Genomic DNA, 12,554 nt, shown 5'->3' on the forward strand with positions numbered 1-12,554 from the left:
GGCTGTGCCCTCGCTGCCCCGCAGCCGGCCTCCCCCCACCGCTCCTTGGGTTGGGGTAGGTTCTGCATACACTGCGTGTGCTTCCTTCACGTTCTGAACATTAATTTTTAACTCTAGACACGTGACTGTGAACACACCTTAGCGAGCGAGAAGAGGTCAGCAGCAGGGCCCGGAGGAGAGGGCGCTCTCCGGTCTGGGGGCTGCGCTGTGCCGCGCGCTTCCTGCGGGTGCTGTGTGTAGAACTGCCCTCAGACCAGCTAACACTTGCTGCAAGCGCGTATTTCTTCTTCAGCCTGCAAACATCCATCTCAAGTGAACTTTTAAACAAAACTTTAAATGTGCAAAAACTTTTTGGAAGAGGAAGACTTTTTTTAGATCAAGCAATACCAACACTCTCCTGCAGAATACGGATCAGGTTGTTTTTAAACATCTCAAGAGAAAGCAACTGATAAAAACTCTGTTTGTTTAATTACCCATTGGGTGACACCCAGGAGAGTTCAGAAATAGCCCACGGCTAAAGGGAAAACCTGGGATCCTTAAGAGTGAGGGTTGGAATGGGATTTGTTCCTCTCAGTTCCTGCAACTGTATTTGAGGGGTCCCCGTGTGCTCCTCAGAAACAGGTAGGCCTGTGCTCATGTTGTCTTCACCCCTCCCTGTGGCAAAGGTTGAACTTATAGGGGAAGGCAGCTATAGCCAAATTCCTACGGTAAATTAGTATCAGGATATTCGGTGCGTATTGTTTCAAGATCCTACTTGTGCAGGAGAACATTTAAAGCGGGTTTGTAACCATATTTCAAGTGGTCTCTTAGGAATGAGTTGGAGGTAGAGTGGGAAGAAGCATAGCAAGCCACAGAGACTACTGCATGTCCTCAAAGTAGGTGTGAGCCTGTGGGTACCGTTGGCCCGTGAAAAACTCTTCACTTGTCCTCTTCCCACCTAATGGAAGCAAAGAGGTGACGTCTTGTGGTCTCCTGTACCTGAGCTAGGGAAGAAGTGTGTTTCCAAGGTAACTAATGTAACCCTGAGGACTCTTCAGGGAGACGGTAAATGTGTTTTTCTGTCTGAGCCTCAGTGCCGAAGGGCCCATTCCTGTGTCTGAGGTCCTTCCTGGCCCTGGTCTGCAGTGTTTAATAGTCGCAGGTCCTCCCCTACATCTCTCTCATAGCTCCTTTCCAGTTCAGTGCCCCAGGCACTGTTCAGGCACAACTCTGACTGTGGGGACTCTATTTCTCACGGTCTCACCATTGACAGTTTTTATTCCTTGTTTTTGTTCTCCTGCCAGGTTGGCCTTGGGATTCCTAGGGTAGTTTATTTTGCCTAAAATCTGATAGAGAAGTTCAACTGCTTTTGGCCACTAGATTGTGTTTAGAGTTGGGCTTCTAGGTGCCCTAAAGTTTCTTGGAGAAAACTGTTCTTAACCTGTTATGCGATTAGGTCTGTTTTGCTTCAGCAAGTTCTTTGACTTGGGGGAGTGAGAGCGAGCCTGGCTGCAGGGCATTTGCAGATCTTTGTTCATTTTTAGATGTTTGCTTTAGGAATTAGCATGATTTCACTGTTGAGTACCCCTGGCCATAGCATGTATGGAAGACCCTTCGCAGTCCTTCTTTGGTATCCAAAACTGGCATCTTCCCACACTTTCCTGCAGCTTTTTCTGTCCATAGCACTTATAGAGATCGCAAGAATTCATGGGTTGTGCACTAGGCAGTGGATGCTGAAGGGTTAGGATTTCCCTCATGCGCTTGTTTGCTCTAGCAATCAAGTCATTTTCTCAAACAGTAGCCCTCTAGAGGGGACCTGTGTTGTTGCAGTGTGGAAGACCGTAGCGCAGGACAAGAGATGGCAGTGGCAGTGCTTTGTCTCCAAAGATGCTATTGTCCGCAGGTCTGGTGAGGGGCAGAGTCCACCCCATATTATTAGTGAGTCCATGGAGTAGCAGCGTACTCACCCAGCATAACTATTCCGAGACTCTGGGCATGGAGACTGGTTCATCTTGCATGATGGAGCTAGGAATGTGGAAGCCCTTGGCGAATCAGATACCCAGGACGGGAACAGGAATAGAGTTTCTGTGTTACTAAGCATAGTGAAAACTACTTGCTTGCCTTACTTTTCCATTCTGCTTGGCCATTTGAGCGAGGTGAGGCATGAAAACGCTTTGTTGAAAACTTGGAAAGATAATATATGTGCATGAGGAATCTTTATCCAGCAGATGCTTGTTCCTGGAGATGAATGTTGTAGACCTAAAGTTCTTCACCCAGACTTAGACAATAGTGAGGATAAGATTTGGTAACCTCCATTTCTTTGGTTACAGTGAATTTAAACATCTCTAGAAGGATAAAGTGATCCATTTGTAACACTGAGAAAGTTTAAGTTGTGTATCTTGTTTGCTGTCTTTCCAATTGTTGGATTTGGGGTGCTTCATTACATTTGTTTAAATTCTAGGGCATCTATGTTTAAATATATTTATACAGATCTAGTGTAGGCTCACCTAGAGTCTATAACATTGGAAACAATAATTATTTGTCTCTGGGGGAATTATTCTATTTTCAAATAAGTTTATAAATTAATGTAACACCACCTCCCTAATTTTAAAGCATCACAGTTATCATTGGTTGTTAGTAATGCAAATGTTCAGGGTACAGTATAAATAATTCAGGAAAGACCCCAGTAGACAGCAAGGCTGGCTCCCCCAGGAAGCCGCCCTCCCGGGGACCTGTCCCTAAATCTGTTCACATGGAGCCATCCCTTCATTCAGTTCTTGAAAGCTGCCCTCTGCTGGAGACCTTAGTTTCTCCTGCAGATTGATCATACAACTCTTATTTCCCAACTAGGTAGGACCTTAGAGTGACAAGTTCTCATTTTCCTTTTCTCCTATTCCTCCAACCTACCTCCATAATTCAAGAGTAACACTTCTGGGCAGTAAATGATAGTACAGATGCTATTTGTAAACAGCGTGGTCTTTGACTTGAACTTTTTGATCCTGAAAACTTGTAAGATAATCCTGGATCTACAGAGACCAGTTAAAAAGACCATGTGGTTCAGGTTGCTGTTGAGAACAGCATCTAAACTGCCCTAAATAAGTATGTGGCAGAGCAGCGAGCAACTTAGGAACCCTGCACTTGAACTCAGATGTCCCTGCAAACCTCCTCGAGGCTGAGCACAGCTTGTCACTCCATTCTCAGCAGGTATTTTTTTTCTTCTGTATTTAGGGCAGAGTCTACATGGTGTTCAGGGTCTCACTACATAGATCAGACTCATAGTGATTCTCCTGTTTCCAGCCTCCCAAGTGCCACCACACCCAGTCTCTCATCAGCTATTTAGAATGCAAGCAGTGTGGAATAATTTGACACGAATTACTAATGTGAGTTTGCATTAGTTTCTAAATCTGAATTACAGTTTTTTGACATTTTATTTTATAACTGTCAGAGGTCCATAGAAACTGGTTATTGAACTCGGGACCTTGCACTTACCAGGCAGGTTCTCATGCCACTGAGCTATGTCCCCAGCCCCTGCTGAGCTATATCCCCTGCTTGGTCCATAGTAACTTTAAGCAACACAGGGACTCCTGTCTCAACACACAAGTCAATATAGTTTGACAATAATCTAGGGAATTTAGAGTTCGATCTTCAGTGTACCGTGCAGGCCCTGGCAAAGGGCATGCTGAGAAGGCAGTTGAGACTGAGCATGGTGACACGCACCTGTAATCTCAGCTGAAAAGAGAAGGATCAGTTTGAGTCCAATCTGTGTAGTAAGACCCTGTACTAAATACGAAATAATAATAGTAAAAATCATGATCATCATCTAGGGAATTTACAAGTAATGTTTCAAAGTAACAGAAAGCACTGTGTTTGAAGGATCCAAAAAGTGCATTCTAAAGGTTCAAATTGTGCCCTGCCTTCCCGGCTTAGCAGTCTCTTTCTCCTAGATGCCTGACTGCCCTTCCCTCCTGGACACACGACCAGAGCTTCAGCTGGAAGCACTCTGAATTCATCGTCTTCCCTCATACAGCAGACTCTTCAGCATTTTCTAATAGCATTCCTCGATTTGCGATACCAAAAATGCTTGGCACAGAGTTGTCTGTCATCTTCCCAATAATAAATTTGTACATACCCTGTTTCAATTTTTGGATAAGTTGATAAAGCTAAAGGCAGATACCCCTGGGAAAGTTTTGGTACCATCAATAATTTAAACTCTGCACACCCAAGATTCAATTAACATACAGGCCTCAAATTTATGATTAAAGCTCCGTGCTCTAGAAGAGAGATGATAATGTGAGAACATCCTCCTGAATGTTACAAATATTATGAGCTACTTATGCTAGTACGTAGTATAGTACTGTCTCCCCTTTCCCTCCAGAATCATATTCTAAAAACCAGAACACTTACCAACTTGGACCTGTGGACTCTGTTTCTTTTCTTAAGATAAGCTGAAGTAAAACTTGGCATAAAACATCCTGCTGCTCAGTGTTAGCAGAATTAATATTCTCCAGGTTAGTCAAAGGGAGGAGAGCGTAGTGTGTTGGAGCTAAAGATACAGCCACGGGGGAGAGTCTCAAGTCCCATTAGCTCACGTCAACCTGGCAGGGATCCTGGTGTGAGTGGAGCATTTAGTCACCTATATCCACCTACATAGAAAAAAATAAAAAGACATTCAAGCCTAGAGCTATAGCCTCAGCCAGGAGATGGTGGTAATTAGGCACAGCCATGTCACAGGTCCCCAAAGGCTTGTCTTCACCAGGACCGTCTTGTTGTCCAGTTCTCCATGGGGGAGGGGCTGGGGAATACCGCTGGCACGGGCTCACCCTTCCTGGTCCACTTAGACCCTTTGCTCTCGGCTGTGCTCCCCTCAAGCTCGTGCAAACACACGTGTGTGCACATATACGTGTGGCTCGTATTTCAGAGACATAAATAGTTTGTATGTATGTTACCCTCACAAAAAAGGCCCAGGGTCCTTTCTTATTCAGAAAGATGATACGAAGCAGTTTGAGCGAAGCAGGAAATCCCAGAGAGTTGGCTTCTCTGGACCTCATCTCTTCCTTTTCTCATTCCTGTTCTCCTTGATAGAAGTGAAATTCCAGAGAAAGTAAAGCAAGAAGATTCCAGCGGTGGGTGGAATGCACACACAGTTTAGAAATTCAGTGTGTGGACACTGGGAACGTGGGTTGCGGGCGTGCTTCCTGGGACTAGATCCAATCAATGGGATTTTCCAGTTTTATGTAAAAGTGGGCACAGAAGTTGCCAGCAGGTCTGCAGCCTCAAAGAGGATGAAGGTAGGGCCGGCCAAATGGCCAAATAGCTCAGTGGATTAAAGCGCCCACAAGCAGACACAGGGGCTGGGCTTTTGATCCCTGGGCCTGCCCCCGGGTGTGCGGAGAGGGCAGTTAAGACTGGGTGTGGTGGTGCCACCTGTAGTCCCAGCTCTTGGGAGGCTGTAAACAGGAGGATCACTATGAGTCTGATCTAGTTGTGAGACCCTGAACACCCTGTAGACACTTCCCTAAAAAATACAAAAAAAAAAAAAAAAAGAGGGAGGAGGTGGGAATAATGGAACCATTCCCCCTCCTCTTCCTGTATCCCCAGAGCCTCTGCTATAATTCTGGCCCTGCCCTGCGACAGGCAGAGCTCTGTGAATCTTTCTTTTGGTTTCCTTGAGAGATGATCAATCCAGATACTTAACACACCTTTAGCTCCTTCAGATAGAACATGTAATTATCCACAACCTGGCTCTTGCCTGCAGCCTCTGCCATCTCTTCTGCTCCACCTCTGCCAAATGTAAGTCCTAAAACAGCACATGCTACTGCGTGGCCCAGCGCCCTGCACGGGCTGTCCTTCCTGTTCTCTAAGCGTTCCCTTCCCCCTATCTTGTGTCACCTAACATTTTCCCCCTTCAGCACCCATCCCCCTAAATTGCCACCCCTGTTCTTCTTATTCTCCGCATCTGACGTTTTTGCCCTTGGTCTGAGGCACCGCACCATCTAGGTACATCTCTGTCATTAGAAATCAGTGTATATCATTCAAAACTGTGTTTTCTGAAACACAGCATTCATTCATTCATTCTTCCATTGATACAAGCATTCGCTGCATACGTTTTTGTTGAATGTTAGGCACATTATGTATTTAAAATAGCTAGGACGTAGATACAGACACCTGAAAAGATAACCGACAGCAATAATCATGAGGTTATGTCTGATATCTAATGCAGTATTAGAGCTGTAGGTTTTTGACAAGGATCCTCATAGCACACAACATAATGCAGAGCAAATGGAAAAAGTATTGTTTGCTAGAGGCCTGTATACTCTGGAACTAAATATGTAATCCTAAAAATTGTTTTAAATTCAAAGTAAAAAAAATACAATTATTATGTCATCTTCCAAATGTACCCGTTGTGTAGAAGTGGAGGGAGTCCTAATACATGTGACACTGGAGTTATCACTTGTAGGTGACATGGTCATGCAGTAAAGTGTGTAACTGAGATTTACCCTGTACATCAGCAAGTTGTCCTGATCATTTTCCAAGTACAACTTGTAGTGAGAACTAGAAAGAAGGAAAGAAAGGTGGGGGACCAGGACAGTAGGAGAGGGCGAGGTGTAGAAGCGAGTGCAAAGACAGCTCAGCATCGTGGAAATTGGGGTGATCAGTTGCTCATGGGGAACCCCTGACCTTGTGCACGCTGACTACAGTATACCATCGTGGGAGTGAAGACCCCATTTCCTTGGGCACCCAGCCGCAGGGACATTTCAAGAGTGAGCCCTTGGATAGTGAGACTATTACCTAAGGATTCCTCTGCACACCAGTTCCTGAGAAAGGTTTACCAAAGCAGTGACAGGCATGCTGCTGGGGTTTGTTGGTTTGTAGTAAATAAGGTTCCTCCCTTCCCCTTCTGATCTACTCGTCTCTGTGTCCACAGGATGGTGCTCAGCATGGCCGGGATCCCGGGGCTCCTCTTCTTCCTTCTCCTCCTGCTCTGTGTCTTCGGGCACGTGAGTCCCTACGAAGCCTCCTGGAAGCCCACGTGGCCTGCTTACCGCCTCCCTGTTGTCCTGCCCCAGTCTACCCTCAACTTAGCTAAGCCAGACTTTGGGGCAAAAGCCAAACTGGAGGTGTCCTCCTCGTGTGGACCCCAGTGTCACAAAGGAACCCCACTGCCTACTTACGAAGAGGCCAAGCAGTACCTGTCTTACGAGACACTCTATGCCAATGGCAGCCGCACGGAGACTCACGTGGGCATTTACATCCTCAGCAGTGCTAGACCTGGCGCCCAGCACCGTGACTCGGGGCTGTCGAGATCATCTCGGAGGAAGCGGCAGATCTATGGCTATGACAGCAGGTTCAGCATTTTTGGGAAGGACTTCCTGCTCAACTACCCTTTCTCAACCTCGGTGAAGCTGTCCACCGGCTGCACTGGCACACTCGTGGCAGAGAAACATGTCCTTACAGCTGCCCACTGCATACACGATGGGAAAACCTATGTGAAGGGAACACAGAAACTTCGAGTGGGCTTCCTGAAGCCCAAGTTTAAAGACAGTGGTCGAGAGACTAACAGCTCGAACTCAGCTACCCCAGAGAAGATGAAATTTCAGTGGATCCGGGTAAAACGCACCCACGTGCCCAAGGGTTGGATCAAGGGCAATGCCAATGATATTGGCATGGATTATGACTATGCCCTCCTGGAACTGAAAAAGCCCCACAAGAGAAAGTTCATGAATATTGGGGTGAGCCCTCCTGCTAAACAGCTACCAGGGGGCAGAATCCACTTCTCTGGCTATGACAATGACCGCCCGGGCAACTTGGTGTATCGTTTCTGTGACGTCAAAGATGAGACCTATGACCTGCTTTACCAGCAGTGTGACGCCCAGCCCGGGGCCAGTGGCTCAGGGGTCTACGTGAGGATGTGGAAGAGGCAGCAGCAGAAGTGGGAGCGAAAAATTATTGGCATTTTCTCAGGACACCAGTGGGTGGATATGAATGGCTCTCCCCAGGATTTCAATGTGGCCGTTCGAATCACCCCTCTCAAATATGCCCAGATTTGCTACTGGATTAAAGGAAACTACCTGGATTGCAGGGAGGGGTGATGTAGCGTTCCTCCTGGAAGCACTTAGTGACCTTTATGTACTCACTGTAGCAGAGGCCAGATGTTATCAGTGGCCGTGTGCACGCATGCACGTGTGTGTGACACTCATGGTCCCCTTCCCTTTCTCAAAGTGCAAAATGACTGACTTTATTGTTTGAAAACTGCCTCATGTATCATAGCATGTAAGCAGTTTAAAAGCTTACTTTTCCACAGAATTTTTAAAAATACTGTTGTTTGGGGCAATAGGAAATACTTGGCAATTAAGTTAATGTTTCACTTTTTCAAGAACTTCGATTTTTATTTCACCTGAGCTTATTTCAAAAGTTTATATTAAATAAGTGGCATACAGGACATATGAATTCTTATGTGCATATGTGTGTGATCTCTTAGATTTATATCTCGATATCTTTCATGTCTGACGAATGTTTCCAGATGGCAGTGTTCCCACCACATGCAACTTCTACAAACTGTCACAGAATTTCTTAGCCAGGCAGTTGTAGCCTTTAGGATTAGGAGCACTGGCATGGTGGCCCTTGAACAGTAATTTATTGTCTCTGTTAATACACACACCAAACTCCCAGTAAACATGCTCACCAAACTGCTCTTGATTTTGTAGTTTCTCTTCCAAAGACTGTTGCCCTGCTCTGTGAGGCCATTGCATGTGACTCTACCAACGTCACAGTCACACAGAGGAGACAGGATCGTTTATCCCAACTTTTCCACTTACTAAAAGCTCACTCGCATTTCTAGAGCTAGCTGGTTTTCAAAAGACAGCGATCAAGACCTAAGGAGAACAGACTGCGTTGCTCTGCAGCTAGCAGTTATGGGCACAAGAAAAGCAAGCCCAGCATTGTACCCCTGGAGCATGCCCATCTCGTTTTATCACTTGGGCAGAGTAATTTAAAATGAATTAAATTCCAGAGAACACTGGATGCCTTGCTGAGCAGATGTCACAACAGAAGAACCACTTGTTTGAAGCCTGGCATGGTCGCGCAGCCTAATGAAAATTATTCTGCGTAGTCTTCTCTGTGTCCAGAGAGCTATGCGGTTGTTTGATTTGGAAACGTTCCCTCTCATTGCACTTATTTGATAGTAAAGCTGCTTGCAAGCTGCCTTAAGAAGCACCAGTATGCCTCTCTCTACCTGAGCTTTAAAAAGGCCCCCTTTTCTGGAATGTCTTAGGCTACAGGCATGGATGTAATCAAGTACCAGAGTAGAAGATGAAGTTTTGAAAAATGCAAAATGGGTGAAGATCATGCACCCCAGCAAATGTTTTATCTATATAATTATCATAGCATATAAAGAAAAGACTTGAATTTATTCCACGCCTTTCAGTGTCAGCCTAAGCACTTTTAAATGTAAAGAGAATAAAACAGCAAATGAAATACAAGACACAATTTTGTGGGTTTGGACCCCGAGTAATTTCAGCCTATGTAGTGGCTGGGAAGATATTCAAGCTATAGGACTGTCACTCAGACAGTCTGCTGGTGGCTTAAGGGCTTTTGCGCTTCTAGAAAGGGCAGTCCTGATCCAGCTCAAGATGTGTACAGCCACATGCTCTCGTCCGTTTGCGTAAGAAATACTATGCATAGCACAGAGACACAAAGCTGCCAGGAATCTTCTGAGCTGCAGCACATTTGCTTTGGAATCCAACAGGAATCTTGCCTGGGGAAGAAGAGAGCTCTCCGTTTCTGTCTAGAATTTGGGGTTTTCTGTTTGCTTTTGCTTAGTGAAAAAAAGTGACTTCCATTTCTTACAAAATTAGAAAGTGGCACAAAAGCCGAAGTAATATCCATGCTTGGTGCGTGAGAAGTCCCAGAAGCCCCGCTTGCTCTGTGTGTCAGCATGTGGAGGCCTGTGGAATTACATACACATGCGCTGCTCAGTGCTAATAGAAGGTAGCATGTGCTTAGACTATCAGGGCCGTGGGGGCTGCACTCAGAATACTAGTACAACTGGTGCCTTACGTGTACTGGTTATGTATACTGTAAGCATATGTTTCCAGCAAGGACAGGAAAGAAATGTTTCCTTTGATATGTCGCAAGTGTTCCTCCTGACTTTCTAGCAAAAATCAAAAGGGTGCTATCCTCGGGTTGGAGGGAGATGTCTCTGAGTATTCCCTGTTTCTGTCCGGGGTTCACATGCCTGTTTGCACATGGAAAATCCCATAGTAAAGAGACTTGTTCATGTTTTTAAATGTGTATCTCAATAAATATCTCTGGCCACAGAGCCCCTGTCTTCTCCTGTAATGTTTGTGAGCAGCGCAGCCTTCCAGCACATTCTGCAACCTGCTTTAATAGACTTGAGGACATGGTGTGAGCCCACCTGATGCAGAAGTGTGAGCCCAAGTGGTGTCAAGTGTCCGTGGCCGGGGGCTTTAGGAGACCCCATAAGTGGGACTTAGGAATGTTCATGAATGCAAACGTGAGGGTGAAGCTGAAAATGGCTTGTTGGTGCGATTCAGAAGGTTGTGGCAAAGTGGGAGACACAATTTTTCCAAAGAATTTTGAATTTCAGGAAGCAGCTGGTGTAAAAGAAACTAGGAAAATAGTACTAAAGAGGTAAAGAACCATGAGCCGCTAGGAGACAGCCCTGTGTAGTGTGCATTCTTTCCTTACAAAGTTAGACAATGGCACGAAAGTCAAAAGGGGTCAGAATGCTGACCCTTGGCTCGGCTCCTCCACTCCTCCTCATTCACTGTTCCTGGCTCCAGCTGCCACCTCCCTGACAGTGGAAACCCCAGGGACACCTGTGTGACATTTCAGATGTGATTTTTCTCTAGGAACCCTCCGTGGAATCTTTAACTCAGAGCTGCTGTAGAGGCTAGGCCTCCTCGGGGCGATCACTCTCCAGTACCATCTGCTGACTGAAGGGCGAACGATAGCTGTCTCGTGTCCAGAGGAATTCGGCTGGCCGTGTGCACTCGGTCACCCAGGGCTGGGGAGCGGCTCCACTAAGAAGGCCCCTGCCCCGGCCTGGTGTCCTTGTTTTAGCTGGGTCCAGGTGCTACTCACATCTGTGGTTTTTCTTCATTTTCGTCATACACAAATCAAAGGTGCCTTGAGGTCAGCTCTGTCAATTGATTTCTGCAGCTGTTTGCTAGAATTGCCATTTATTATCCAGAGAGAATGTTTTAGGACTGACCTAAAGGGGATTCTATCAACAATGAGTCAGGGCAGTGGGCACAAGCCAGGTGCGTCCTGCCCACACAAGCATGTTAGGTCAGCGAGGCGATTAAACCCTTCCTGTGCAGACTGTGCACCCCACTGCAGCTCCCCGTGTCTCGGCTCTGGTGTCTCCAGGGCTCCCTCTGAGGCCTTCCTGACCTGGATCAGCATTCTGAGATCCTGAAATAGGAGCAGGCCATTTAAAGATCCTCTCAACAGGGCTAGAATACACCAACGGGAAGCATGGGGCCATTCCTGGCAGATGTGCAGCACGTTTGGTTTTAGTCTGGCATTTCTTCCAAGAAGGAAATAAGCTTTTGGACAGAGATAAAGAAGACTGAATGCTAAGATGGCAGCTGGTGTGGGAAGGTGACACCGTCTCGGAGTCAGGACGTCTGATGTCATTGCTTCATTTGACAAATCCATTTCAATGAGATTTGATTGGAGACTTCAACCTTCATACCTGATTGGAATATCCTCCCTCTTCCAGTCCTCATCTCCCCCAGTGGGCTGGGGTGGGGCAGAGGAGGAGAGAAAGGATAAGCATCTTCACCTGATTGCTGTGATTCTGTCCCCATTGGTAGAAGCCACCGTGTGGGTGGCACCAACTCTTCTACCTTTCTCTTCTCCTATCTGTGGTGATACAACTTTCCGCCTCCTGCAGCTGGGGCAGCCTTTCCTAGAAGACAGCCCCCTTGGGTGGGGAGCCTGCCAGATGCCTCAAGTCCAGCCGTCTTCTTCCATCCCTGCACAATCCAAGAGAAACTCACAGGCTTGGTACCCCGGGCTCAGAGAACTGAAGTGAAGGGCTGGGACCCCGTCAGGATGAAAGTTGGACTGCTCAAGGCATGGATGGCAACTGCCATAGCCACAGAAGAGAGAGAGAGAATGATTGATTGATTGATTGATTGATTGATTGATTGATTGATTGGCAAGGCCTTTGGAATTCCTTCCACTTGCCAGGAGACATGGTCAAAGCCTTTTTCAGTGCGGGCCTGGTGCGACCTCATGAGGACTCGCTTATCCAGGCGGCACAGTAGGCTTAGCGCCTCGGGCCCACAGGAACCTTAGGGACCCATAAAAATGTTTGAGTGTTTTTAAAATCGGAAGGAAAAAGTGCACTACTTCTAATAAAAGTCTTAATATGTAATGTTAATACACTTATCTTTGTACAATACAGTTATATAACTCATAATACCTTTTATGATGGAAAGGAAGGCAGACGTACCTAGTGCCCACAAAAGTCATAGTGCAGCCCTAAAACAGACATACTTCACAGCGTCTCTTTGGATGGTAAATGGAGAATGGATGTTAGAAGG

The 12,554-nt window shown here is 46.3% G+C and overlaps 1 protein-coding gene across 2 annotated transcripts; it reads left to right on the forward strand.

Annotated features, from left to right (window-relative positions):
- The first annotated feature begins 138 nt into the window (after positions 1 to 138).
- Positions 139 to 12,077, forward strand: Prss23 (serine protease 23). Of its 2 annotated transcripts, XM_023716648.1 has the most exons (3): positions 139 to 621; positions 5,651 to 5,769; positions 6,905 to 12,077. In XM_023716648.1, coding segments are annotated over exons 2-3 (1,167 nt in total). In that variant the 5' UTR covers positions 139 to 621; positions 5,651 to 5,767; the 3' UTR covers positions 8,070 to 12,077. The 2 variants fall into 2 exon arrangements, with proteins under 2 accessions (XP_023572416.1, XP_023572417.1); XM_023716649.1 differs by lacking the exon at positions 5,651 to 5,769.
- Positions 12,078 to 12,554: the final 477 nt, after the last annotated feature.

Source organism: Octodon degus, unplaced genomic scaffold (assembly GCF_000260255.1).
Source record: "Octodon degus isolate 3935 unplaced genomic scaffold, OctDeg1.0 scaffold00049, whole genome shotgun sequence".
Lineage (NCBI taxonomy): Eukaryota > Metazoa > Chordata > Mammalia > Rodentia > Octodontidae > Octodon > Octodon degus.